Source organism: Pelobates fuscus, chromosome 6 (assembly GCF_036172605.1).
Source record: "Pelobates fuscus isolate aPelFus1 chromosome 6, aPelFus1.pri, whole genome shotgun sequence".
Classification (NCBI taxonomy): Eukaryota; Metazoa; Chordata; class Amphibia; order Anura; family Pelobatidae; genus Pelobates; species Pelobates fuscus.
The window spans coordinates 135,833,349-135,860,464 of NC_086322.1; the positions used below are offsets into that span (position 1 = coordinate 135,833,349).

The 27,116-nt window shown below is 41.1% G+C and overlaps 1 protein-coding gene across 11 annotated transcripts in view; it reads left to right on the top strand.

Moving 5' to 3' along the window:
• CAMK2D (calcium/calmodulin dependent protein kinase II delta) overlaps positions 1 to 27,116 on the top strand; it is a 253,131-nt gene that overhangs the window by 110,248 nt on the left and 115,767 nt on the right. For all 11 annotated transcript variants that reach the window (XM_063458274.1, XM_063458277.1, XM_063458280.1 and 8 more), the window contains exon 4: positions 19,850 to 19,904. In XM_063458274.1, the coding sequence (XP_063314344.1) occupies positions 19,850 to 19,904 (55 nt within the window). The remainder of the gene's footprint in view (positions 1 to 19,849; positions 19,905 to 27,116) is intronic.

Here is a 27,116-nt window from a genome sequence, read left to right on the forward strand (position 1 = left end):
ATTTTCAATTTCTTGTAGGAACGATTTTGTGTCCTTAACGTATGATGGTAAACTTTGAGCATATTTCTGCAGATAAAAATCTGCAAAAGCAGATAAATTGGCAGTAATCAAATTTATCCCACTGCCCGGGGGGTTGGGAAGACGTTTATGGGTCTTAGGGAGAAAATAAAAAATAGGTATGGTATGATTTTTTTGAAATGAATATAAAAAAAAATTTGAGAAATAATTTCATCATTGTTAGCCTGCTCTAGAATGTTTTTCAGTTCTAAATTGAATTGATGTGTAGGGTCAGTTTTCAGAGGTATATATGTATTTATGTCGTTCAAAATATTATAAGATTCCTCCAAATAATAAGTCATTGTCATCAAAACATCCCCCCCCCTTTGTCAGCTTCACTAATAACCAAATCGTCTCTTTTCATAAGATTTTTTAAAATATTGGATTCTTTTTTAGTGAGTACAACTTTTAAATTTTTTGAAATTCTTGATCTACCATCCGTTCAAATATTTCTAAATAAGGACCCCACTTTGTATGGGGAAAAAATGAGACTTCGGTTTCAATTTAAAGTTGGATTGTATATTCTCACTAGGGCCATTAGTATCAAGTGGTGAGGGATGCAAGAGAAAATGCCTTTGGATAGTCATAGACCGAATGTATTTTTTTAAGGTCTATATATAATTTAAAGTCATTTGCTGTTTTATTGGGGGCAAATTTCATCCCCTTGGAAAGTAAATCAATTTCATCATCTGATAACGGTATTTCGGTTAAACTAAATATACCGTTCGCTACTTTTTTCCTCAAGGGATGTGCCATAGGGGGAGAAATATTTAATCTTCCGTCCTTATTCTCTTTTGAGGAGAATCTTGTTGTAACAGGGAGAATCGATTGGGATGTTCCCATGTTTCTGCCCTGGGGAGGAAGTAATTGGTGATGTTTTTTTCTCGTGGGCCTTTCAAACGCCCCTGAAAATTTGATTCTTTATCATTAAACTGAGTGTTAGCCCTTTTTCTGTCGTTAAACTGAGTATTAACTCTTCCTTGGTCCGATTTATTTCTAACAACCTGAGCATAGGAATGAGTATCTCTATTAAGATCAGAAGATGATTTCCTCTGTGGTAAACGAGATCTCTCTTGATGGGGAGTAGTATTAGAGTAATACGAGTTATGATGTTGAAAAGTGTGTGGGCGATATGTATCCCCTTGGCCATCTCTAGACACTGAGGTAGTCCTATTTTTAAAGGGTACTCTAGAGGAAATTTTCCTATAAGTATGGGATCGTGTTTTTTTACGAAGTAATTTGTTTTGTGTTGAAAAAGTGTTAGACATTTTGTCTTCTTTGTCCCTCTTATATTTTTTTGTTTTTGGTCTCAGCTATTTTCTCATCAAGATTCACTGTAGGTTGTGAAAGTAAGCACAGGATGTCAGTCTGTGGGAGAAGCTACTTCTCAAGGAGATGGCTAAGGATACCGCTCAGGTGGAAGGAAAGAAAGGCCTCTGAGTTCGATGATGAACATTGACAAAGGCCGATTGTTCTGCGACTTGGAGAATTAGCTCAGGGTTGGCCCTACTTCAAGAAGAACATTTGCAGTTTGTGTAAATGAAGTTGTTATTGTTACAAATATAGTGCTATATAGATGTAGATTAGAGGAGGCTAAGCATCTCTTTAGTAATTTTCATTTGTTGCTCGAATTTCCACCACCCAGAACATGTATCCCAAGCTCCCACATAGGATATGCTCTGAAACTGCAATGCCCTGCCCTAAAATGTAGGGGGTGGGTTATAATGTACTGTGAGACAATGTAAATCAATACCATATTCTACTTGGGCACTTTAAAGGTCATGTTACAATTTAAAAAAACTCTTGCCCCACATTCCACACTTATTCTTGAATCAATTTTATTATTTGTAAAGTATGTTGGGCTTTCTGGTGGCACTGCTTTTTCTAGGTGTATTTAAGGACAGTTCTGTCATATCAATTTGCAAACCCTATTACAGCAAGAAGGCTTGAGCTATGTGCCGCTTTTGTCCCTTGATACCAATGAACATTTGTCCACTTATCTCTTAAGGTCTATTGATCACTGCTTAGCTGCTACTTATTGTTCTTTTTGTGCAACCGCTTGACCGATTGCACATCTCTCACTGCTGTCTCCCTCTTTCAAAGATTAAAATAAGAATGAATAAAAAAATAATCAGAGGTGAGCCAGCAATCCTTTACATGAACACATTTCCTCAAACTTTCTTTTTTGAAATTATCCAAGTCCTGCAATTGTTGACATAGATGTAAAATTAATTACTTTAACATAATTTCCTACTTACCTTACTAAAATAATCCATGACCATTTTATACTGCCAAGCAGCAGCAGCTGTGATTGATTCTTCGAGTGGAACAAGGTAACTTCATTTTTGCTCATCATGCTGCTGCGCAATCGTGATATACATTTCATGGAAACTGTAGCGATTGCCAGGGAAATATACTTTGCAGTTTTAGTAAAGGATATCAAACACGGCGTGATGTTAAATTTAATATGTTCTTTCATTTATCATAGTCAGCATGGTTTTATGAAGCATAGGTCATGTCAAACTAACTTGATTGCGTTCTACGAAGAAGTAAGTAGAAGTATAGATCAGGGTGTTGCAGTGGATGTGATCTATTTGGATTTTGCCAAGGCATTTGATACAGTTCCACACAAAAGATTAGTGTTCAAACTCAAGGAAATCGGTCTCGATGAAAATGCTTGTTCTTGGGTAGAACATTGGCTTAAAAACAGAATACAAAGAGTTGTCGTTAATGGTAAATTTTCAAGCTGGACAGAGGTGGCAAGTGGTGTCCCTCAGGGGTCTGTTCTGGGACCCCTTCTATTTAACATTTTTATAAATGATCTTGAAGACAGCATTGAAAGTCATGTTTCAGTGTTTGCAGATGACACAAAACTTTGTAAAATAATACAATGTGAGCAAGATATTACTTTGCTGCAGAAGGATTTAGATAGACTGGAGGACTGGGCACTCAAATGGCAGATGAAATTTAATGTTGAAAAATGCAAAGTTATGCACTTCGGCGTAAAGAATACACAAGCAACGTATACCCTTAATGGAAGTGAATTAGGGATAACAACACACGAAAAGGACTTGGGAATTGTTATAGACAACAAACTATGCAACAATGTGCAATGTCAATCAGCAGTGGCCAAGGCCAGTAAGGTATTGTCATGCATGAAAAAGGGCATTCATTCTCGGGACGAGAATATCATTTTGCCTCTCTATAAATCACTGGTAAGACCACATATTGAATATGCTGTGCAATTTTGGTCACCTGTTCTAAAGAAGGACATCATGGCACTAGAAAAAGTGCAGAGGCGGGCTACAAAATTAATAAAAGGAATGGAACATATCAGCTATGAAGAAAGGTTAACAAATTTAAACCTATTTAGTTTAGAAAAACGTCGCCTGAGAGGGGATATGATAACATTATACAAATATATTCGGGGCCAATACAAACCATTGTGTGGAAATCTATTCACAAACCGGACTTTACATAGGACACGAGGCCATGCGTTTAGACTGGAAGAAAGAAGCTTTCGTCTAAGGCAAAGGAAAGGTTTTTTTACTGTAAGAACAATCAGGATGTGGAATTCTCTGCCTGAAGAAGTGGTTTTATCAGAGTCCATACAGATGTTCAAACAGCTACTAGATGCATACTTGCAAAGACAGAATATTCAAGGATATAATCTTTCAATGTAGGGTAATAACTGCTTGATTCAAGGATAAATCTGACTGCCATTCTGGGGTCAAGAAGGAATTTTTTGTCCTAGCTTGTTGCAAAATTGTGCTTCAAACTGGGTTTTTTTTTTTTTTTTTTTGCCTTTTGGATCAACAGCAAAAAACAGGTGTGAGGAAGGCTGAACTTGATGGACGCAAGTCTCTTTTCAGCTATCTAACTATGTAACTATGTAATAGTATTGGTCACCACAAGGTATGTTGATGAAATTTCGCCAACTGTTTTATATAAACCTGCAAAATTGTGGATGGACAAGTAATTCTGGAAAATGTAAAGCAATTGTGAGAATAAAGAGTTTTAAATCAAATAGTTTGATACAATTGTGGCAATAAGATATATACATTTTTTTTTTTTAAATTCTTTATTTTTGGTACGGTTGAACACCACATGTACAATACACATCAATACAAATAACGCCACCTGAACACATGCAGGAATCAATAGAAACATAAGGCACATCGTATAAGGTACATTAGAAGTCTCTTGAAGCTTCGTCGATGTCATCGGCGGGTTGGTAACGAGGCTTGCATATGAGATCGTGGTGTCCCTCCATTTTCATATATATAAAACTCAAAAAGAACTAGAATGGCTATAGCATGTGATATACACCTCCCATTGTGCTATGTAAGTAAGTTCCCCCCATTCTGACGTGGATGTGCTTAAATGCGCGTATAAAGTTATGAGGCCTCTTGGAAATTGCTCCTTTAGGCACATGTTTTCTAAGAAGGTGGGCGGCCACAGCGCGCAGGCTTTATTAGCCGGGGTCTGTGCGTAATCCCGGAGTTGGATGAATCGAAAGAAGTCAGAAGGGCGTAGAGCAGCCCTGGTCTCCAAGTCCTTAAACTGAAGGAGTGATCCTCCTTCGTACAGGTGGCAAAGGCGTTGAACGCCCGTACCCTCCAGCCCCTTAAATTCTCTAGCGTCCATTCCTGGGGGAAAAGCCTTGTTCCTCAAAAAGGGAGTTAGTGGAGATGCTTGGGAGGACAACCTATATTTAAGTGACACAGTGTCCCATAATTTCATCGAGTTTGCTATAGCCGGACATTCTATATACGTCGTCGGTCTGTGTTCCCGAGGGACCCACATGAAGAACTGGGGGATATCCGGACCCATGAGGGATGCCTCCAAGTCAACCCACCTCCTTTCTTCCGGGGGGGAGTGCCAGAGTGCTACTTTTGTGAGCTGGGCCGCTAGACAATAAAAATAGAAGTTTGGTAATCCCAGTCCCCCCCTCGACTTCGCCCTGTACAGAATGTTTCGAGAGACCCTGTGTTTCCTGTTCTGCCAAATGAACTTTCCAGCTGCCTGCTGGAGCGCGCCCAGGTCCGACTTAGTGAGTCGTACCGGGAGTGCCTGAAATAGGAATAAAATCCGGGGGAGTACATTAATTTTTACCGAGTGGATTCTACCAATCCATGAGATCGGTTTGTCTTGCCAGTGCTCCATATCTGCAATAAGAGTGCGAATCAAGGGGGTATAATTCTGTTGGAAAAGCCGGGCGGGGTCCGCCGTCAAGTAAACTCCCAGATATTTAATATTACTCCTTGAGATTCGAATATTGTGTGCAGATCCCACTTGGGCAATTTCCGAGTCGCGCATACAAACAGGGAGTGCGCTAGATTTGGGTAGGTTCACCTTATAGCCGGCCAAAGCTCCATAGGACTCCAGTACCGTTGCTAACGCATTCATTGATTCCGTCGGTTCCGTCAGAGTCAACAACACGTCGTCCGCGAATGCGGACACCACGTACCGCTGATCTCCTATCGAGATCCCCCGAATCTCCTGGGTACAGCGCACTGTTTGCAACAGAGGTTCCAGTGATAGGGCAAAAAGCAGAGGTGACAGAGGGCAGCCCTGTCTGGTTCCATTGCCCAAGGTAAAGGGTAACGCGTTTCGAACCTGCTATGCGGACCCGTGCCTGAACACCTGTGTACATTGCCTTAATTGCAGTGACATAAGCGACAGGGAGGCCAAAGTGCCGAAGAACCTCGAATAGATAAGGCCACTTAACTCTTTCGAAGGCCTTTTCTGCATCAAGCGATAGGATCAACGTCGGGATCTTCCGAGTCGCTTGCCTCCATATAAGGTCAATGTTGCGTCTAGTATTCTCATATAACTGTCTGCTGGGTATAAATCCCACTTGGTCTGGATGAATTAAGTGTGTTAAGAAGGGGCTTAGGCGGGTCGCCAGTATTTTGGCCAAAGTCTTAGAGTCATGGTTTATCAGCGATATCGGGCGAAAGTTCTCAGGAAGCCAATCGTCCCTGCCCGGTTTTGGCAGGAGAACCACGTCGGCCAGCGACATGTCCCTGTCCGGTACTCCCCCCTCCATGAGATCGTTGAACAACGTCTCAAGATGTGGTGTAAGCTCTTCACGAAAAACTTTATAGTATCCGCCCTCAAAGCCATCCGGGCCTGGGGCTTTATTGCCCTTCAATGCCGTAATTGCCGCTTCTATTTCGTCGGCCGTGATCCGCGCTCCCAGGACAGCAATGTCTCCTTCCCCCAGCTTCGGCATAGCCAAGCGATTCAATAAAACTCTCGTTTCCTCAATCTCGTGATGTTGTTGAGTGCTGTCTCCGCCGTCAGAGTGGTTATATAATTTAGAGTAATACTCTGTGAAAACCTTCGCGATATCGGTGGGGTCTGTGCGATACGTACCTGTGGCGTCTTTAATCCGTGTGATATGAGAGTGACCCTGTCTCGGGCGAAGAGATCTAGCTAGCAACGTGTCCATCTTATTGGACTTTTCATAGTACGTCCTCTTAGACCATACCACTGCCCTAGCTGTATCATCCATAAGTGTCTCGCGTACTGACGTGCGTAGTTTCTGCACGTCCGCCAACATACTGGCGGACGGGGCAGCTTTATGTTTCTCCTCAGCTTTTCCCAAGGCCTCTAGGAGGGATGACAATAGTTGCATTTTGCGTTTCTTCTTTAACGTAGCTTCACGGATAAGTATGCCCCGTATGACCGCTTTATGAGCGGCCCATACCGTAGCCGGGCGTACGTCGGACACCGTATTCCGAACAAAGTATTCCGATAGTTCCTTGCGGACTGTCTCCACTACGACCGGATCTTGTAGTAATGAAGTATTCAGTTTCCAGAACCATGGGGACGCCGAACACAAGTTGTCCATTGTCAACGTGACTTCAGCATGGTCCGACCAAGTGATGGATCCAATCGCGGAGTCCAAAACCCTGGACATCGCATGAGAGTTCACCAGGAACAGGCCGATCCTGGAGTAAGTGCCGTGGGGTGCAGAATAGTAAGTAAAGTCACGGTCATCAGGATGGTGGGCCCTCCAAACGTCCAATAGGCCCGTGCGCTGAATAAACGTGCGGAGCAGCTTATCTTGGCCCCCCCTACTGTGTGACCTTGGTATCCCGCTTCTATGGCTCCGGTCAGCCGCTGGACACGGGGCAGCATTAAGATCCCCCTCCTATGACAATCATGCCGTGGGGTAAACAATTGACAGTTTGGGCCATATTGTCCCAAAATGCAGCGGAAGGGTCATTGGGGGCATAAATATTTAGAAAGTGGATCGTGTGGGAATACAGACTCCCGGAAAGCAGTAAAAAGCGTCCAGCCGGATCCATTATCACATTTCCCAATCGAAAAGGGCATCTATGGTGGATAAGAACAGCTACTCCATTCTTTTTATTTAGGGCTCTCGCCTCAAATACAGTCCTGAACGTATGATCCCTCGCTGGTGCTGGCACATGTGTCTCCTGCAGGAATGCTATGTCTGGGTTCATGCGTTTAAGTTCTCGAAACATAAGGCGCCTTTTTCTTGGGGCATTAAGGCCCTTAACATTCAAGGATAGTAGTTTCAACGGCATTACGGTGGGTTAAAAGGCGAGCTCGTCTCAACAGGCAGACCCACCAGGGGTCGACCCATATAAAGCATATGAGGCACAGCGACAACCCCTCCCAAAGGGATGTGGGCAGGGAAGGGGAGAGAGGAAGGGGGAAGACTGAGGAGGGTAGAATAGAGGGGAAAAAGAAGAAGAGAACAATAGAATAATAGAAAGAACAATTGCCTGGTCTTACATATCGCCTGGACAGGATGGGGTATATGTTGAAGCTCCTCCAGAGCGCCAAAAGGGCGCCGGACATGCCTAAACATAGACCAACTAAGCAAAGCACCCCTGGGGTGCCAAGCGAACCTATATTAGAGACAAAAATCGAATAAAGGGGCACGAAAATCCCCATAAAGGCAGGGGAAGTCGGACGGGCCGCAGGGAATGGGATCCCGAGGGACTCGCATCCCGCTCCCCCGGCTCACGACAGCGGGCTGTTGGGCAAGGTATCTTTATGGTAAAACTGCAGGGCCTCAACAAAGAGGGGGAAGCAACATAGGATGCCAAAGAGGAAGGCTACCATAGCAGGCCCAGTTGCAAGAGGGCACAGCCAGGGAATACACGGGTAATAAGTAAGGGGCCACATAGCGCGATAACATGACCTGAGCTAAACATGTCAAACCTCAATTTTCGCATGGATAACAAGATTGGCTACATATGTTAAGTGCACAAACGGATACAACCAGTCCAGTTTAAACCATTATCCCCTGTTGCATAGTGCCTTGTGGCCGCTGAGGGCATTCTCGGGGGGGGGGGGGGGGGGGAACACTAGCGTTATGAAGAAGCCTAAGGCTAAAACCCCTGGGGACCTGCCTGCCCCCCAATAGAACCTATTTTGCAACAATACCGTCAGTTGGGAAGCTATTATGTAGGGGAGGTAGGGGCATAAACGGCTTTCTTCCCCACAAGCTTAAACTTGGGCCCCGTATTACAGGACGGACTGGAAAACATAGCATGCACAGTTTCCCACATAAGATCCCCCGCCGCCCCGGGTCCCAACCCCTCCCGGCGAAACACCCCACCGCCACACAATGAGCATACAACACAATCGGTACCCGGCATAAATATATTTGCAATATACAATCCGAGGGCGCCAGGTGACTGCCTAGAGCCCAGCCCGCCGCCCGCCGCCCGAAACCGTTCCCGCACCCCAACACCAACACTATCAAAACGAATATGAGACCCCAATCTCGAGGAGCCTAACAATAAAGTTATAAACAAAAGGGTATGTGGCATAACAAGCCAACAGTCTATGGAGTCCGCAGATGAGGGTCAGCCCAAGGAAACTAGCGCGGGAGCCAAGGTGAGGCCCAGGGACGTTAAGCAACCCTAACCCACCCCAGGAGAACCGAGCCCACCCTCGAGACCGGGAACCCGTTGACCCACAGGAGCTATATCGAGGATCCCGCCATACTGGGCCCCAAAAAAGAAAATATAGGAAGCGGGGCTCCAGTACCACCCTCCCAAACAATATTATCCCCCCCCCGTGAGGCCTTACCAGCCGGTACAACAGCCAGCCAGCCTGGAATTTCAACGGGAGATCCGCCCTCCTCATTCATCTGCCGCATACCACTCACGGGGGAGAACGGCGAGGACCTCCGCCGACGCCCCCGGCACCGCGAAGTCATCAGGAGTTTGGATCCCAAATTCGCCAAGAAATTTTGTCGGGTCGCCATCCGGGAAGAGAAGTTTCGTGCGGCCATCTTTGAAGGCCATCAGCCGAAAGGGGTGCCCCCAGGCATACCTTATGGAATGTTGCTGTAACAGTTCCGTAATCGGGCGCCAGTTACGCCGCCTCTGCAGGGTCAGCGGGGTGAGGTCCTGGAAGAGAGCGAGGCTTACCCCCTTGTGAACAATCGGGCGGTCTCTGCCATACTTCATCAGGGCCTCCTGATGAAATTTAATTATCACGTCCCTGGGACGCCGGTCATCCGCCCTCCTAGCCCGGAGTGCCCTATGCGCCCGTTCGATATGCCACAGATGATCCGGGATGTCGGGGAGCAGCGGTTTAAAGATCCCCAGTACGACTTCTCCTAGAGACCCTTCCCCCTCTTGCTCCGGTAAGCCCCGGAGGCGGACGTTATTCCGTCGCGATCTATTACCGAGGTCATCAATTGCCGATTCTGCGGTAAGTAGTTGGGAGGTTAGACGATTGATTTGGGTGGCGGCAGCATTGTGGGCCACAACTGTGGATTCCACCCGGTGCTCGAGCGCTGCTGTCCGCACCCCCAAGGCCTGGATTTCGGCCTTCACTTCTGCCGTGTTGCGGGTAATCTCAGTGGCCAGGTACTCACGGACTTCCGCCAATTTAGCCAGGATTTGGCCGGTATCGGAGTCTGAAGAACCCATGGTCACGCCGCTCGCTGGGCTCGAGGGTGAACGGGGCGCACCATGACTGTCCCGTCCGCCATCTTGTGTGCCTGAACGCACTGCTCGAGAGGCCGCGAACATATCGGTCACCGTTAGACCTGTTTCCGTCACTCTTTTCGTTTGTTTTCTCGAGGCTTTCCTATCCATCCTGCTTCCCCCACCGAATTCAGATGTTTTTAGGGATTTGTCTCTGCTTTTGTTAGCCGTTGGCACCGCGGTCGCAGCAGAGCCTTACCCGGACACGTCCAGCTCGCTCGGCCGCAAACCATGCCCCCCCAGATATATACATTTTAAGAGGATAAGAGTGGAAGGTAAGTGGAAGGGCTAACAGATGGCAATGAGCGAGATTTTGGGAGACTCCATACAGGTGTGTGTCTCTATTTCTAAATTCTTGCCACAACTCACAACCCATTAATGAACAAGGAAGCAGCAGGGAGCTCTTCCATTTTGATCCCATCACCAGCCAGCAATATGTAAATGATATAGCCCCCAAATATAAGGCAATATACCCCCCATCACAGATCACATGGGTCGGGGTTGGAAAGAGGAGCAGGGAGCAGATTCTGAGCTTTGCCTCCTTATAGTGTTCATTGTAGTGATTCTTAGATCAGATGCACGACCCTTACCTTTATTATAAACAATAAAAAAGTGTGCATTGTATAAAAACTATAAATAATCTTTTAATATGAACTTTAAAAGCCAAATGTCAAGACCTACAGAGTTGTGAATTGTATAATGTGAAAAAAGAAATCTTATGAGCAAAGCATCAATTAACATTAGCAGGCGGCCACAAAAGTTACCTTCAGGTTCACTACATAACTGGCAGCATGCCAGCATTTCAATTCTCTCCCTCCATAATGGAATGGTTACGCTTTTAACGCATTTCGCCTGACTGCTGCAGGCTTTATCAAGATAAATATACTCTCACCTCCTTATATTGGAAACCGGCAATTTGTAAAGATGGGGCACCCTTTCCATACAGCATAGCTTGACTTCATGTATGAATGATGCAACATAGTAAAAAACTTTAAATTTTAAAGTGCAAATGCACACATAACCTAACATTACACATAGCCAACATATCAACACAATTACGAGCATAACTTTAAAGAGTACCTGTAATGGCAAATACAATTTAGTCTTAAATTATAGAGATTTAAATGTCATGTATACTTTGTGTTAGCAGAATTGCTAGCAAACAGATTTCTTTAAAATCTGATATCAATTGCTGATGATTTGTGTCTGGTGTTGCCATAAGGGGGATACCAGAGCGCAAAGTGGGAAAAGGGCTCCTGGCCTATTCCCACAGTATTGTGAATGCTTTTGGAGGCTGCTTGTTGGATTGTGTTTGTGTTAAGGGGTTGTTTGTTGTGTATTGTGTTTGTGATATAGTTTTTTGTGTCTAGAAGCTGTAGAGAGACTATGTAGAATGTAGTGGTTTTTGCTGTTTGTGCTTGGTACTTAAAAATAAATAAAATAAATGTTTTATTTAAATATAAAATATTGTTTATTCCCTTCTCTTCTCTGGTTGCCTTGAGGTGAGGGGGAGCATCGCTTTTGGCATTCACAAGCTCTGGACTCATTATGCTGTGGTAACCACAGGAGGCATGACTAGGTCTGCACCCAGCAGGGGGTGAGACTAGAGGCTCTCTGCTCCCACTAACTACTAAAAGTGGGTGCCCACTGGCCCATAAAAGTCATCTGATGGGGAAAAAAATAAATATAAAAAAAATCTGGGGGCTATAGGACCCTCGGTTCTGAGCTCCCCATCCTCCACACACACCTGTTATTGATGCCACTGACCCTTAACATCCCAGTGAAATAATTTTTAGATTCCATAGAATTGGAAATAACTTTAAATTCTATAGAACTAATTTCTTCACACCTACAAATATACCATCTATTTAACGACTTTTGCATTTTACTTCACTTCCTTTAGAATGTAAGCTCCAATTGAGCAAGGGCTTTTACCACTTCCTGTTCATGTTTTGTCTGTTTCCAACTCCTTCTTTATTAGTCCACTTGTTGTGTTGTACAGCACTGTTGATGATTCATAAATAATATTGTCATAGTAGTGGCAGTCTAATCATCACCGACTGATGTGGCTACTGCAAAATGTAAACGGTGACATTTCGCTGCAATAGCACCGTTTTCTTTTGTGAGGCTCTAGGGACAGTATCCATACACACAAATAACTGCATTAAATTGATGTTGTTTTAATATATAGAGTGTACCAGTTTTTGTTTTTCAAATCCAGTTTTTGCATATCTCTTTTTCATATATTGCTGGCATTGATGATTTTGTTTAGGACAATATGTGCTTCTTCAGTTCATCATTCCAGGTCAGAATATGAGCATGCCATGATCTATATTAGTATTGTTACACAGGATCTGTATTATGGGAAATGGAGATCTGTCATACTGGATGGTTGTTGCAGTGAGATTTTTAGTTGACATTTTGAAAAAAATCTACTTCGTAAAAAAGTGAAGTTACTCATTTAATATGACACTGGATAACATGCTAGCTGTTTAAGGATGTATCTAAATCCGGACATTCTTGCTTGAATCTTTGAATAACAAAATGCACTATTTTTAGGGTAACAGTAGAGTATTGAAAGGATGAGTTATAGCTGAATTGTATGATAATCTGTGCTATTCTAGGGACACAATTGTACTCAATCTTTATCAAGCACAATATGTGAAATATCTTAACTGGCATACAGCAGTTATGTCCCAGCAAGCGCAAGAACTGAACTTGTAAATTAGACTAAAAAAGTGTATGCAAAGTTTTATTTGCTTTGGAAATAAAATTGATATCAATAGCGTGTTGCTGATTTTTAACTCTTTCAATGTTAGCGCAAAAAAAAAAAAACACCCTTGTTCTTTGCTGGTTCTCACTTCATGGAGAAATTATTTTCATTGTATCTTGGCCAATTCAGCAGAAGCCAGTTTATGTAAGTGCTTATAAAAACAAAGTGGGCTCAATTACACTAAGAGCTAAATAGAGATACATCTATCAAGTATTTTGTATCTTAAGAATGTAGGTTCTTATGTGCAAAATGTGTCCACTGCATTCAATTCCTTTCTAAATAAAGTTTCAGAGCATATAATGTCCTTCAATCTAATGAGTGCAGCACCTTAGTGGGAATGAAAAACAGCCCTGGAAAAAAAATTCTATACCAGCCCCATAATGCATTGCGCCAGCATAGTGTGCAGATATGGAAGCGGGGAAAAAAAAAATCTTAAAACTGAAAACTATCACTCAAACGTGAAAGAAAGCACTCATAGAGCTTCAAAATAAACAAAAGAGCGGATTTATTGTAAGCAGACGTGCATTAGCATTTAATCATTCAGTCCATTTTCTTGAAATATCAAGAAAAGTTTGGTCATTTGGACTGAAATTGTGAATGTATGCTATTGCACAGCAGTAATTTTTTTTTTTTTAAAGTAATAAGAGTTTTATTTCACTTTGGCTTCCAACTAGATACATTTCAGTCAATTCCAATTCAATTCCCATAGGAAAGCATTGGGGGGCTATTGTGCATGTGTGGCAAAATGCTTCGCTTCACTGCACCAGTCCCATTGTCTTTCTCCCTTTCATCAGCCCTTCTGTGAGACTCTTTCCCAGGCCCCAGAACCTCTATGTGTGTCTTCCCCACAGCTCCTCTGTGTGTCTCATTCTCCCCTTTCCCAGCCCCTCTGTGTGTCTCTTGTTCGTCTTCCTCAGCTTCTCTGTGTATGTCTTCTGTTCCCCTTTCCCAACCCCTCTGTCTCTTTCTCCCCACACACCTCCTTGTGTGTTTATACTTCCCCTTCCATGTGTCTCATTACCCCACAGCCCTCCATGTGTCTCATTTCAGCCTCTCCAGTCTTCCTTGTGTCTCAGTAGCCCCCACTTGTCCCATTAGCCCCCAGCCCTCCATGTGTCCTAATAGCCCTCTCTCCATCCATAGAGCTCCCCCCCAGCCCTCCATGTGTCCCACTAGCCCTCCCTCCCAGCCCTCATTGTGTTCCTATAGCACCCTCCCAGCCCTCCAGGAACTCCTAGACCCCCTCACAGCCCTGTATGTGCCTCATTAGCCCTCCCATGTGTCTCAGTAGCACCCCCATGTGTCCCTTTAGCCCCCCTTCTTTGTCCCATTAGCCCCCCCCTCCATGTGTCCAGTTAGACCTCCCTCCCAGCCTTCCATGTGTCCCTTTAGCCCCCTCGTAGCACTTGATGTATCCCAATAGGCCCCATCCCAGCCCCTATGTGTCCCACTAGCCATCGCTGCCAGCTCTCCCTGTGTCCCATTAGTTCCCATCCAGTTCTCCTTGTGTCCCATTAGTACCCCCCAGCTCTCCCTGTGTCCCATTTAGTTCCCCCCCAGCTCTCCCTGTGTCCCATTAGTTTCTCCCCCTCCTAGCTCTCCCTGTATCTTGCTGTTGCATTGCCGAGCAGGCAGACCATGGTGGAGGAGCTCCTGCTCACTGTACCGGTCTGACAGGAAGCAGTCATGTGCTCTCTGTGAGCACTTCCTGTCAAACCAGGTTTTACCACGGTCTGCCTGCTCGGCCACGCTACATTCTGTGACCAGCAGGGGGGAAGCGCATCCCCTCCTGACGGTCACGCACACTGGCCCACTAGTATGCCGGCCCACTGGGAAATTTCCCGGTATCCTGGTGGGCCAGTCTGGCCCTGAATGAGTGGTGAGGGTACAAGTGCCACTCTTTTATTTAAAATATCTTGTATCATATCTAAAACATTTTGTTTTAAATTAATTGGCCTTTATCTAATGAACTTTTCAGTCTTTCTTAAGCCATTTACATTAAGCTGAGCAGTGAGCATGGCAGTAACAGCCTAATAAAGTGGCCATAATAAGTATGGCTAATGCAGAGTTATACTACCCCTTGGCCATACCTACAGTGGGGGTTGGAGCCAATAAACCCTCCTTCAGTGTTGAGGGGAGTCCAGGCACCATAACCATTTCAGTGAAAAGTTAAGTTAAGTGGTTATGGTGCCTAGAGTGGCTCTTCAAGCTTTGAGCTAAATTCAGATCCAGCAACCAAGTACTACTTTAGATCCAAGTCGTAGGTGAAAAAATGAATCATAGTGCTAAAAATAACCTGCTTGAAATAGCAGTAGCAAAACAAAACAAAACAAGAGCACAGAGCTGGCAACTCGGGAAAGTGCCTTTATGACCCATGTTACTTTTAAATGCCTCCGTTTAGCAGCTGTTTTTGTTTATTTCAATAAATAAACATATGTACACCCAAAAGATATGGCTGTCCTTTGCTTCTTCGACCAACTCTGTAACTTTGCATTAACAAAAATGTTTAAAAACAGCAGAGTGTTTTATTATTGTGTGCCTAATACTCCCTATGAACTGTATAATGTTACTATATAATGTTACCACTGCATGAGTCTTCTCTGTGGTTTAAAATGATGAAACCTATGGTGTATAATGACTGAAACTGACAGTTGGTGTTATCATTCATATTGTTTTGATAGTAGAAATTGAAGTTAACAAGAAAGTGGTCTAATAGGCTCGAACATAATGAATATGGCAAGAGATTAACACAATATAACTATTTAATAAAAATACAGACGCAGAACTGATAATCCCTATTTTAGTTAAAAGCATTTTGAGTAAGCACTATATGTGGCATGTTGGATATAGTGAAAGATCTCGGCAAGGTTGAGATTCAGGCATGGGATGAAACCACATTTCAAAGTGAGAGCGGCTACTTTTGTGTATGGTAAATGTTTTGTGTATGTTTTTCCCTTCTACTTGTGTGTTTTGATTTAGAAAATTGTGCATTGCCTGTTAAAAAAAAAAAAAAAAAAAAAAGCATAAGTATTTTTGGCGCCTTGTGTACTAGCAGTGAAATGTCTTCCCCTGTTGTTTGGGGCTTAAGGTAGCTGTGTTTGCTGTTGCATCTTATCGCCATCTGAAGTCTGGTTTGTAAAAGATGGAGATGTTATAGTGATTTTTGTAGAATATGTGCAGATTGGTTATTACTTTAACAAGCTGTGTAAGAAACCATTAAACAACTGATATTCTTGGTTTCTGTTTCTCTGGGTAGGACTGGTGCTTTCTTACATAATTCCCTGTGCTGTAGAAGTCAATCTTTGTGTATGTTTTTATATAAATAGTCTCTCGCTTTTATCTGTCAGCTCAGTTAAAAAGTGCGTGGTAAAGGACTTGTCAAGCTGCCATATTTTTTTCTTTTTTACAGCTTGTTCTGAAATGATGAGATTCATCACGTTACATTGCAATGACAGTGCGGTTTTTAATTAATATGCAACTAGCCTATATGAATATGTGATATGTTTGCTTTGTATGACAGGTGCCTTTTTTTTTTTTTTTTTTTTTTTTTAAATCTTGTACTCATAGTATTTTAGAGATTGCTAGTTAAAGCACCAGTTTTAAGAGCTATAAAACCGCAGGTTTGATTCTCAGCAAGGTCGATTCAACCTTTTATACCTTCTAAAGTCAATAACTAGTTGAGTAGTGTTTAGTATAGATAGTGAAATTTTTAATACAAATCAGGCTTGAAAACGAAATAGTTTGTTCTTGGCAGAATATATAGATTTACACAAATCTGCTACGTCTGCTGACTAAAAATGTAATCTGTACATTGTCCTAGAAAAGCTGGCAGACAGCTCACAGAGTAAAAGATGGTTGCTACGGAGAACACTTTTGGATTTGTGCATATTCTTCCTGCATCTAAATTCTACATGCAGTATCCCACAGTGTCTTGTACACGCATTAATTATAAGCATTGTGAGTTGCCTTTTGGCAGTAGGGTATGAGTGAATGAGAGCACTCTTGCTGTGGTCACATTTTAGCTAGACAACATTCTTGCAAAATACATAATTACTTTGTAATCTATGTTAAGTGATACCATATTGTTTTTACATGATTTGTATACTTTCACTATACTTAAAGGAAACTATAGTGCCAGGAATTCAAAGCTGTATTAAAGTGCTGCCACCATATTTAACTGTGGCCATGAGGTACTTTTCCATACGGCTTCCTCGCTGTGTAGACCAAACCCACCTCTGGTGTTTATTGCCAAAAGGCTCTATTTTAGTTTTATTTGACCATAGAACACGATCCCATTTGAAGTTTGAGTAGTGTCTGGCAGACTGAGGACAATTGAGTTTATTTTTGGATGAGAGTAGAGGCTTTTTTTTTTATCTTGAAACCGTTCCAAACAACTTGTTGTGATGTAGGTAATATCTGATTGTAGTTTTGGAGACTTTCTGGCCCCAAGGTGCAACTAACTTCTGCAATTCTCCAGCTGTGTTCCTTTGAGATTTTTTGGCCACTTGAACCATCCTCTTCACTCTTCTTCAGCGCATTGAGACTTTATAGACACACGCCCTGTTCCAGGTTGATTTATAAAATTCATTGTTGATTAAAGGTTTTTAATTATAACCTGATGGTTTAAAAGGCAATTTACATTCCTTTTGCTCTATACTTTTAGCCATTTCCCATTTTGTTAAGCTCAACAACCTTTTGCCGCACATCAGAGCTATATTCCTTTGTTTTACCCATTGTGATGAATGACTAAGGGCATTTGGCCTCTGTGTTGCCTCATATTCATACCCCTGTGAAGCAGGGGGTCATAGTTGAACAATATCCTGCTCATAATCACCTAGGTGTTCTAAATTATCAATGGGAATATGCTTCAGATATATTTTCTCATAGGGGTGCCAATAATTGTGACACATATATATTTACTTTTTTTGTTGTTGTTGTTTATGATATACATGTGTTGTTTTTGCAATTGTTTACCATCCATGAGAGCAGAGCATTTGCGTGTATTTATTTGAACAAAATATCAAAATGTTGAACAATAAAAACTATTTTTCACAGCCTTCTTTGCTCATATTTACCAAAGGTGCCGATGTTTGAGGAGGGCACTGTATATTACCAGGTAGGCTTCTTATCAGAACTTAAAACTTGGAAGGCATTGCCTTTGATGTAATTTATCTTGTTTCAGATTCCATTGTAAATTGAACTTCTCCTTATCTTTCCAACCCATTTTATCAGTTGTACCTTGAGGAAAAGAGATAAGCAATATAAGAGCCAATGAAATTGTAATTATGTAGGGGAACGTGTGTAAAGAAAAGCATTCTGAGTTTGAAGCAGATTAAGCAGTCAACACCACTTGCTCCCTATATACACTTTTTGCCAGCGTCATTTATATATATATTGCTTTGTATTGTACTGTGGAGATTGCCAGATTGGTGATTAGTGAGGTCTTAAAAAGTATGATAGAGAGGTCCTCATTCTTCATTGACATCCCTCTTGAATTTAGTAATTACTGAATCAGTGACAGTTGAGGCAAATAAGCCAAATAATTTGAAGGAAAAAAAACAAACAGACTGCATTTTTATTATTTGTATTTTCTTTGGAGAGCATAAGGTCATACCTCTAAATTAAACTTGCTGCTAATCACAGCTTCACAAAGTTCTCAAGGTTTACCAGGGCCGGTGCAATATTTTTTCCCGACCTAGGAAAACAAAAAATTGCGCCCCCTACCCCCCCCCCCCAATATAATCTGCCCACCATGTGACATCACAATGCCCCACCCATGTAATCTGCCATATGGGCCAATGCCATACACACAGTGTATTTTATCTTTTACATTAAAAAAGCCTGCAGAGACAGGCTATAGACACCAGAACCACTACATGAAGCTGTAGTGGTTCTGGTGACTATAGTGGCCCTTTAATGTGAGGTAAATTAGAGATTAGTGCCACTAATAATATACTGAATTGCAAAAAATCAACGAACAGGAAGCAGCCCCATTTTTGGGGCCCCTTACACAGCTTAAGGTCTGGGCCCCCAGGGCCTGACTGTGAGTATGCCTACAAGGCCCACCCAGAAGTCCACTTACATGGCCCACTTATGAGTTTGCTCACAGGGAGTGGAGTGTATATGTGTAGGGGATGTGTTATTGTAGAGGATGTAATGTGTGTGTGTGTTCTTATAGAATGTAGTGTATAGGGATACCAATTTGTGTAAGGGATGTAGCATGTGTATAGGGGGTTTAGTGTGTGTTTGTGTGTAAGATATGCATTGTGTGTTTCTGGGTGTGTAAAGGATGCATTGTGTGAATCTGTGTTTTTATGTGTAAGGAATGCAAGGTGTGTTTCTGTGTATGTCATCTAATGCAGTGTGTGTGTAAGAGATGCATTTTGTTTCTGTGTGTGTGTGTGTGTAGGGATGCATTGTGTGTTTCGGTGTATGTGTAAGGATGCATTGTGTGTGTGTAGTGTGAAAGAAAGGATTTGTGGGGTACAATAGGGGCTGAGAGGGGAGCACTTCCTGTCAGTGTGGCCGGGTACAGAAGCTCATATACTGCAGTCCGCGCCGCCTGGCCATGCTATGTTGAGTTACTGGCAGGAGGGAGTGCTGTGTACTTCCCTCCTATCAGGTCACCCAAATCTGGCGCCCCCCCAGGGCCGGTGCGCCCTAGGCGACTGCCTAAGTCGTCTATAGGACATGCCGACCCTGAGGATCACTAACAATTCAGTATTTAGGGAATACCAATTCATGTTCCATTGAAGGTAAATAACACTCTGAACATTGGATCTTGAGAACTGGTCTCAAAAACAACAATGAACAATTTTACCAGCTCTGTAAGCATTTCAGTCTGTTTTCTACTCAGATGATTGTGTTGTCTACCTATGAAAGTCCGCATATTTGTTTTTAAATGACAGTTCTCTTACATTAAGCATTAAAGGTATGTAAGCTTTCACTTGGTTATATATGTTTCTTTATTAAAAATATATTCAGACTTGGTTATTAATTTTATTCATTATTATTGTGTTTCCATTCACAGTTCGACTCCACGACAGTATATCAGAAGAAGGATACCATTACCTAGTCTTTGACTTGTAAGTATTGGTCTGTTAGCATACTGTTTTATTGTATAAATTAAGTTGATTCTAAATAAAACACAATCTGGATACCCCATCTGTTTAATAAACAAATATTGACAAGTGGAAAGCTTTTCAGGAAGTACTTTCAGAAGATGATATCATATATGATGTGCATGTTAGTGTGGGTATAGGTGTGTATGTTTACCTGTGTGTATATAGTGTTTAATTGCAGGGGTGTGTTTGCACATAATGTTGGCTTATAGTTTGATTGCTTATAGTACTGGCATTTGATTGGTGGAGTGTATTTGTATGGAGTGTTGATGTTTTAATTTGAATGCTAGGATCCATGCACACATGCAGCTACAAACTAACATACAGATACACATGCACACTGACACACAAAGATACACATGCACACCTATACCCACACTGACATGCACACAGACAGGGACACACACTGACACACACACACACACACGCTGAAACACACATTTGCATACACACACAAGTCACAATTTACATATTTTTCACTGGCCCCTGCTTCCATACCCTTTGGCTTCAGGAGAATGGCTTCATGAGCTGGTTGGATATAATGGGAGTAGGAGGCTCTCTGCAGTGCTCTCTGTCCTACGTCCTCCCAGCCTCTACATGATATGTAAGCTGGGAGGAAGTGACAGGTAGTCATTTCCAACCAACACTGGCTGACATAAATAAAGAGGTCAAGTATCTCTGCTAAATGGCCACAACACCTGACCCGGCCCCCTGATCTGACCTGTCTGCCTATCGAGTTTACCCTAGCATGCCTCCACCCATGGGCAACTGGCTATGCTGCTCAAATGGAAACTCAATGGGATGCCCCTGAAATTCATTCATAAATGAGATTAGGCAAAACATGACCAATTTCAAATCTATCCCATTTTTTGGCAGGCATAGTTGCTCTCAAAAAAGCTTTTCCACACAGCCACGAATGAGGTGGAAGGGGTCCTGCAGAATATAAATTACAGAATTAAAGATTTTTAAAAATCTGACATAGTAATCTAAAAAGTATAGGGGAAAAGTAGATCTAATTTCTTATTTTAGTGTTTCTAAAATATTGCAAATACTTTTTTCCCCTCGCAGAAACTGGTGGTGAACTATCCCAAGTGCTCTTATACACTAGTCTCCACTGAATCTGTTGCAACATTGTGTGTACTTGGTTTACCAAATCTGCTGGGTGGTTTCAATTGCAACATTATACTCATTATTAGGCTTATTCTCTGCCAGTTTATAGGCAAATTATGTGACTACTAAATAAATGAAGTGTTAGCCTTTTAGTGAATATAAAGTCTTTGGGTCAACACCATGAAATTTTGTGTTGCATGTGCTTATTATCTGGTGTATTTTTGGCTGATTGAAAACCTAGACAAAACAACAATTTAGAATAACTATTAAATATATATTATAAAAATAGATACTTTGTAATAAATATTAAAATGGCTGTCACCGTTGGGGGCATTTTGTACATTTTGTGGGCACTTCTTCCTTCTTCTGCTCATGGCACTTTATCGTGCAGGAGCCCACAACATCGCTGTGCTCATGTGCACACTCAGGAGGAAAAACACTGAGGACTATGTATAAGGCTCTGGATCTCCTTTGGATAAACTTGCATGATACATGGCAAGATGCCTCTTTTCCATCAATAGCGGGAGCTATGCCTTTTTTTTTTATCAATCTCTGGCTTTACATTAAGACAAATTAGTTTCTTTTTATTCTCATGATATCTATTGATTAGATGGAATTTCAGTGAAATTCCAATGCAGTAAACTTTAGTAAAGATTTTATTTTATGAACTATTCATAAAGTGACAAAGTTACACAGCAGCTTTAACCCCAAAATGCTGTACAGCAACAGCAACATTAGCTATCATGTGGAATGACTGGTGTTCACAACTTTGATATATGAGTTTAACAATTAAAAATATAACGTACATACTAATTAAAAATAAGATCCACATTTATTATCATACAACATTTCTAGAGAAATGAACACAATGCAGTTTTAGCCATTAATCAGATTGTAAAACTGAAGATGATTTAATTCAAAATGCAGATAATTTTATTTACGAATACATAATCTAAAATGATGCTATATGCTATTAAACTATGTTTCAACAAATTAACATTACCATTAGCAAGAGTGTATTCTTTTTTTTTTTTCTACCTTTTTATTTATTTGTAGAGCTTGCTTTTCAGGGTTTGTATCAGGTTCTTTCTCAAAAAAATCTTCCACCATCCTCCTTGTATTGTACACTACACACAGTATTCAAAACCCAGTATCAACCTTACAAATCCAAAATCTAATCCCAAACCTCATCAGTTTCTGCAGGCTCCGTGACTTGTGTCAAACCAAGAAAAATGGGTCTCTGGCTTAATACTGAGGTTTCAAGTCCGATAAGATGTAATAGATCATATACTAGGTTTGCCTGGACATTGCTTTATAATCATCTTGTCTACAAATGTTCTTAAATCCCTCATTACTTTTTCTGATTCTTATAGAGAACCAGATGGTAGAATGGGCATAGAAATAAATGTTCCAAAATAATGAAGAGAATCTGTTTTCTGTGTTTTTGTTAGTAAATCAAGAGAGGTAGAATGCTCTATGGCCTGGGTTTTCCTTTATGCTGGTACCATTTTGTATTTGTTTTTTATTTGTTATAAAATTTTCTTTAAAATGTTAATGTCTTTTAGAGTAGTTAAATCACTATTAATTCATCAAGTCCCGCTAAATTGACACAGACAATATCGCACTAGCAAAAGCATTTGGTTAACAGTGGTTTGGTTGCTGTGATGAGCATAATTGATACACTGAATGGTTAAATCTAGGGATGTGCATTGGCAAAAAATTCAGTTCGGGACTTGGGCACTACGGTTCGGCACTTTGGTTGGGTGGGGGTTGGGGTAAAGGTTGGGGTAAGGGTTGGGGGTTAGGGCAAGGGTTAATGGTAGGGTTAGGGCTCGGGTTAATGGTAGGGTTAGGAGTAGGGTTAGGGTTAGATTTCTGTAATCATTCCCTTAACTTTACCTCCCTCTCCTGTTTTGCAACTTTTTTCAGAAATCCGAAGCACTTTGGCACTTCCGAAATTCGGCACTTCGGGACTTCGGTAATTCAGCTCGGCACTTCTGAAATTCTGGACTTCGGCAATTCGGACATTCGAATTGCTGAAATTCATCCAAATTTAAATTAGGACCGAAACAAATTGCACATGTCTAGTTAAATTCGGATCGAATTGCAAATGTCATCCAATGCTTAGGGTACGCACACAGTGCATAGTGAATTTCCTCATTGTGATGTCTACAACTGAGGGAGAGGGAGCTGGGGGATCGTTCCTGATAAGGGCTTAAACATAACCTGTAATTTAAAATTTCACTTATCTGAAATCACTCACATATACATTGAATACAACATAAATCGCAAAGATATATGATGTATTCAATGCAAAATATATTCATTTTCTCACCTTTCCTCTGTTCCAGTGCTCCTGTGTGGGTGTTACTCTTTATATCACACCCAACTCTTAGCCGTCTTCTTCAATTTGCTCTGCTTGGCGACGCATCCACAAGCAGGGCAAATCTGTTCAGTGATGTCAGCATGCTGGCTGCATTGCCAGTGTGCTTGGGTTGTATCAGAGAGACATCATGCCACTCCATTCCTATACTCCCTAGCGAGCGCTAGAAGTGCCTGCCTAGGGAGTTTCCATAGCAATTTACAGTGCATGCGCCATGGCTTCTATGGGTCGAAGGCAGAGAGACCTCCTGTGGAAAGAACTTCTCTGATCTCACTTGTCAATTACCTTCCAAAGCATTGACTCACAGCTGGGAGAAAAACTTAATTTGAAATCTGTTTTCTCCACTACAGACAGATTTCCTTTTATATATACAGGATGCACTTTCCTTTAAAGGAAACCTTCCCTGAACCATACACAATTGACTAAAGCATTAGTAGAAAATTACCTATAACTTGAGTTAACATTTTTTTTTCATGAGATGCTCTATTTTCTTTGATATGAAGGATTTAACATACGGCATCATAATCCAGTTCACACAAGGCAAAGCAGACTGTATAAAGCTGGCCCTCTTACACTCCTCCTCCTCCCCCCCCTTCCCCCCACTGTATTTAGTTAGTGCTATGTTTTTGATGTTTTGCTCTGTAAAAATGAAGATTTTGTGCTGCCTTATTAGTAAGGTAATAGCAATTGTTTTTTGAGTTATTAACAATTAAATAAAGGTCACCAAAGGCTAAAGCCAAAAACACATGAAACTTGGCTGGTTGGTTAGTGCTACGTTCATGCCGTTAAAATATTTATTTGTTCTGCTTTGTTTGTTTTTTTTGTTATAACAGTTTGGAAAATATGTCACCTGACATACAATTCGACTCAGCTGTGTAAGGTTGACACCCCATGTTTTTAAAAAGGGAAATAAAAATATACGATTCGTTTGTACTGCAAAAATTTACAATTGTGCCAGTTAGTTTTGGAGATATTAAGCATTACATATGATCAAATTCCATCCATTTTGCGCCACACAATATTCAATTTTAGAAATAAATATGCTGTTCGTTTGTACTGCTTTGTGTCGCCAAAATGTATGTTTGTGCAAGTTTCGTTTTGAAAGCATTGCACGTTATAAATGACCAGACTCCGTCCACTTACATCCCACATTACATTTTAAAAACCATTATACCATTAATCTGTGCTGCCGTTTTTTTTTTTTGTTTTGTTTTTTAATGCTGATTGTATTTAATTTTTTTGTTAATACAGTTAGATTTTATTTATTTTTTACCCTCAGGGAAAATCATGTAACCCAGAACCCAAGTTGACTCCAATTTTATCCAAACCTGACAAGTTTGCTAGGGTTGTATATGTACCTGTTTGTGCCATTTAAATAAATACATCTTATAGTTTCTGAAATATTAATGATTTGAAAATCACAAAAGATCACCCAGCCCCCGACAACAGCCCAGGGATTTGAAACTAGTCTGGTCTGTTAGCGCCATGTTTGTGCCGTTTAAATCTCAGTTCTGTTTTTTTTTTTCTAAATTATTAACTACTTCATCAAGGTTTATCAAAAATTGAAAGAGGCAGAACTGATATTTAAACAATTATTTATTATCATTATTTGAAGATGTGTTATCGGATATGCTATAGTTTTCTCCAATGTTTTTGTTAAACTTGTATGTAATAGTGACGTTTGGTATTCACCACTAACTTAACTTTAAATTGCATATACTGGTATATTATGCGTTATTAAAAAATGTGTTTTCAGGTGGACATTATTGATTGGTTGAGATAAAATGTCTCCCTCTTAATATATGGTGCTAATTGCACAACTGTTCCAGTGGAGCTGGTGGTAAGACATGCTTTTTGTAGTCTTATTTCACATTTTCATTTGCTCAACATTGAATTAATTATGGATAGTGACAGAGTGCTCCCTGGCTGCACAGAGTTGTCGCAAACCAATCAGGTGGATCTTTGATATCCCCACCGACATCGGGAGTGGCATTGTGTCCCCTTGGAGCAGTGTTTGTGCATTTAAGGATGATGGCACACGACACACACCCTCTGCGCATACTTATGCATCTATTGTTGATCTAGTGGTTTAAAGACCAATATCCGTCTTTTACAATGTAGGTAAAAGTTTAAATCATTCTAGTATTATTTCTTAAACACAGTGTGAAATTTGATCATCATCATCAATAATCATTGATAAAATGCATTTATTTATTTTTTATTTGACACTATTAATTGCTATTTGTTTGCAAAATATGTTACTGTTTTAAAAGGATTTTTGGGGGGAGTGCCTTTACTTCTGTAAAATACCATCTTCCTACTGAATGATACAGTATAATATAAGACATGTTTTACCAGATTGTTTTTATTATGGCACTGGCTTATTTAGCAATGAAAGTATGTTAATGACTACATCATTATGGTAGTCAAAAATCTGCCATTTCAATTGGTACTTTAATTTCCCTTTTCATGTTTCAAATATAAATAAAAATGATTTATATTCCAACTGAAGTGCTTATTTAAACGCTTATTTTGCCCCCTTCTAAGGACTACTACATTTGTAGCAATTTTCAGATTTAAGGAAAATCGGTGTCAAATTCGGTGCTGGATTACATATTATCCTTTTTAAGAAAAACTGGTAAAACTAAAAAACTAAACCGCACAAAAACATTTTAACACACAAACACAGCACAAATAATTGTTAAATTTGTTTTTAAAGTGTAATAATATGGAGTACAAAGTGGACGGGGTTTAATCATATATCATGCTCAATACTTCCAAAACTAAACTGGCACAAAAGCCTGTTCATTACGACACAATGCAGCCCAAACAAATGGTATATTTGTTGTTAAAATGTAATGTGTGGTGCAAAGTGGATGGATTTGATCATATAGTTGACAATAAACCTGATTTTTAATGGGGTTTTAATAATTTTGATTCCAACTATATATAATGCTTAATATCTCTAAAACCAAACCGGCCCAAACATAAACGTTTGTTTGCAACACAAGCGAATAGTATATTTTTATTCACATTTTAAAATCATGGGGTGGCAACTTTGATGGCATGTTACATAATCTTCCCTGTCGATTAAAAACAATGTGTTATAACTAAAAATCAAACCAGAGCAGCACAAATACAAATTTTAATGGCACAAGTGCAGCATAGTGATGTCCCGAATGGTTCGCTGGCGAATAGTTCCTGGCGAACATAGCTTGTTCGCGTTCGCCACGGATGGCGAACAGATGCGATATTCGGTTTGCACCCTATTTGTCATCATTGAGTAAACTTTGACCCTGTACCTCACAGTCAGCAGACACATTCCAGCCAATCAGCAGCAGACCCTCCCTCCCAGACCCTCCCACCTCCTAGACAGCATACAATTTAGATTAATTCTGAAGCTTTTTTTTATACAGAAGTGTGTTATATTTGAGCATGCTAGGCTGAACGTGCGTATATCATGGCTAGTTGCACTGAGGGTATGAGTATATAGCAGTACATTGTTGTGAAAGATGGCTGTCATGTTTAGGGTGTAGCTTGCACGTTATCAACTGTGTATTTATATCAGCAGCTCCACCACTAGTTATAAATCAAGTGTGAGTCGCCCCATGAGATGAGACTAGTGAATAACATAATACATGAACGGTTAAGGTAAAGGCATGTAAGGAACTACGACAATAAAC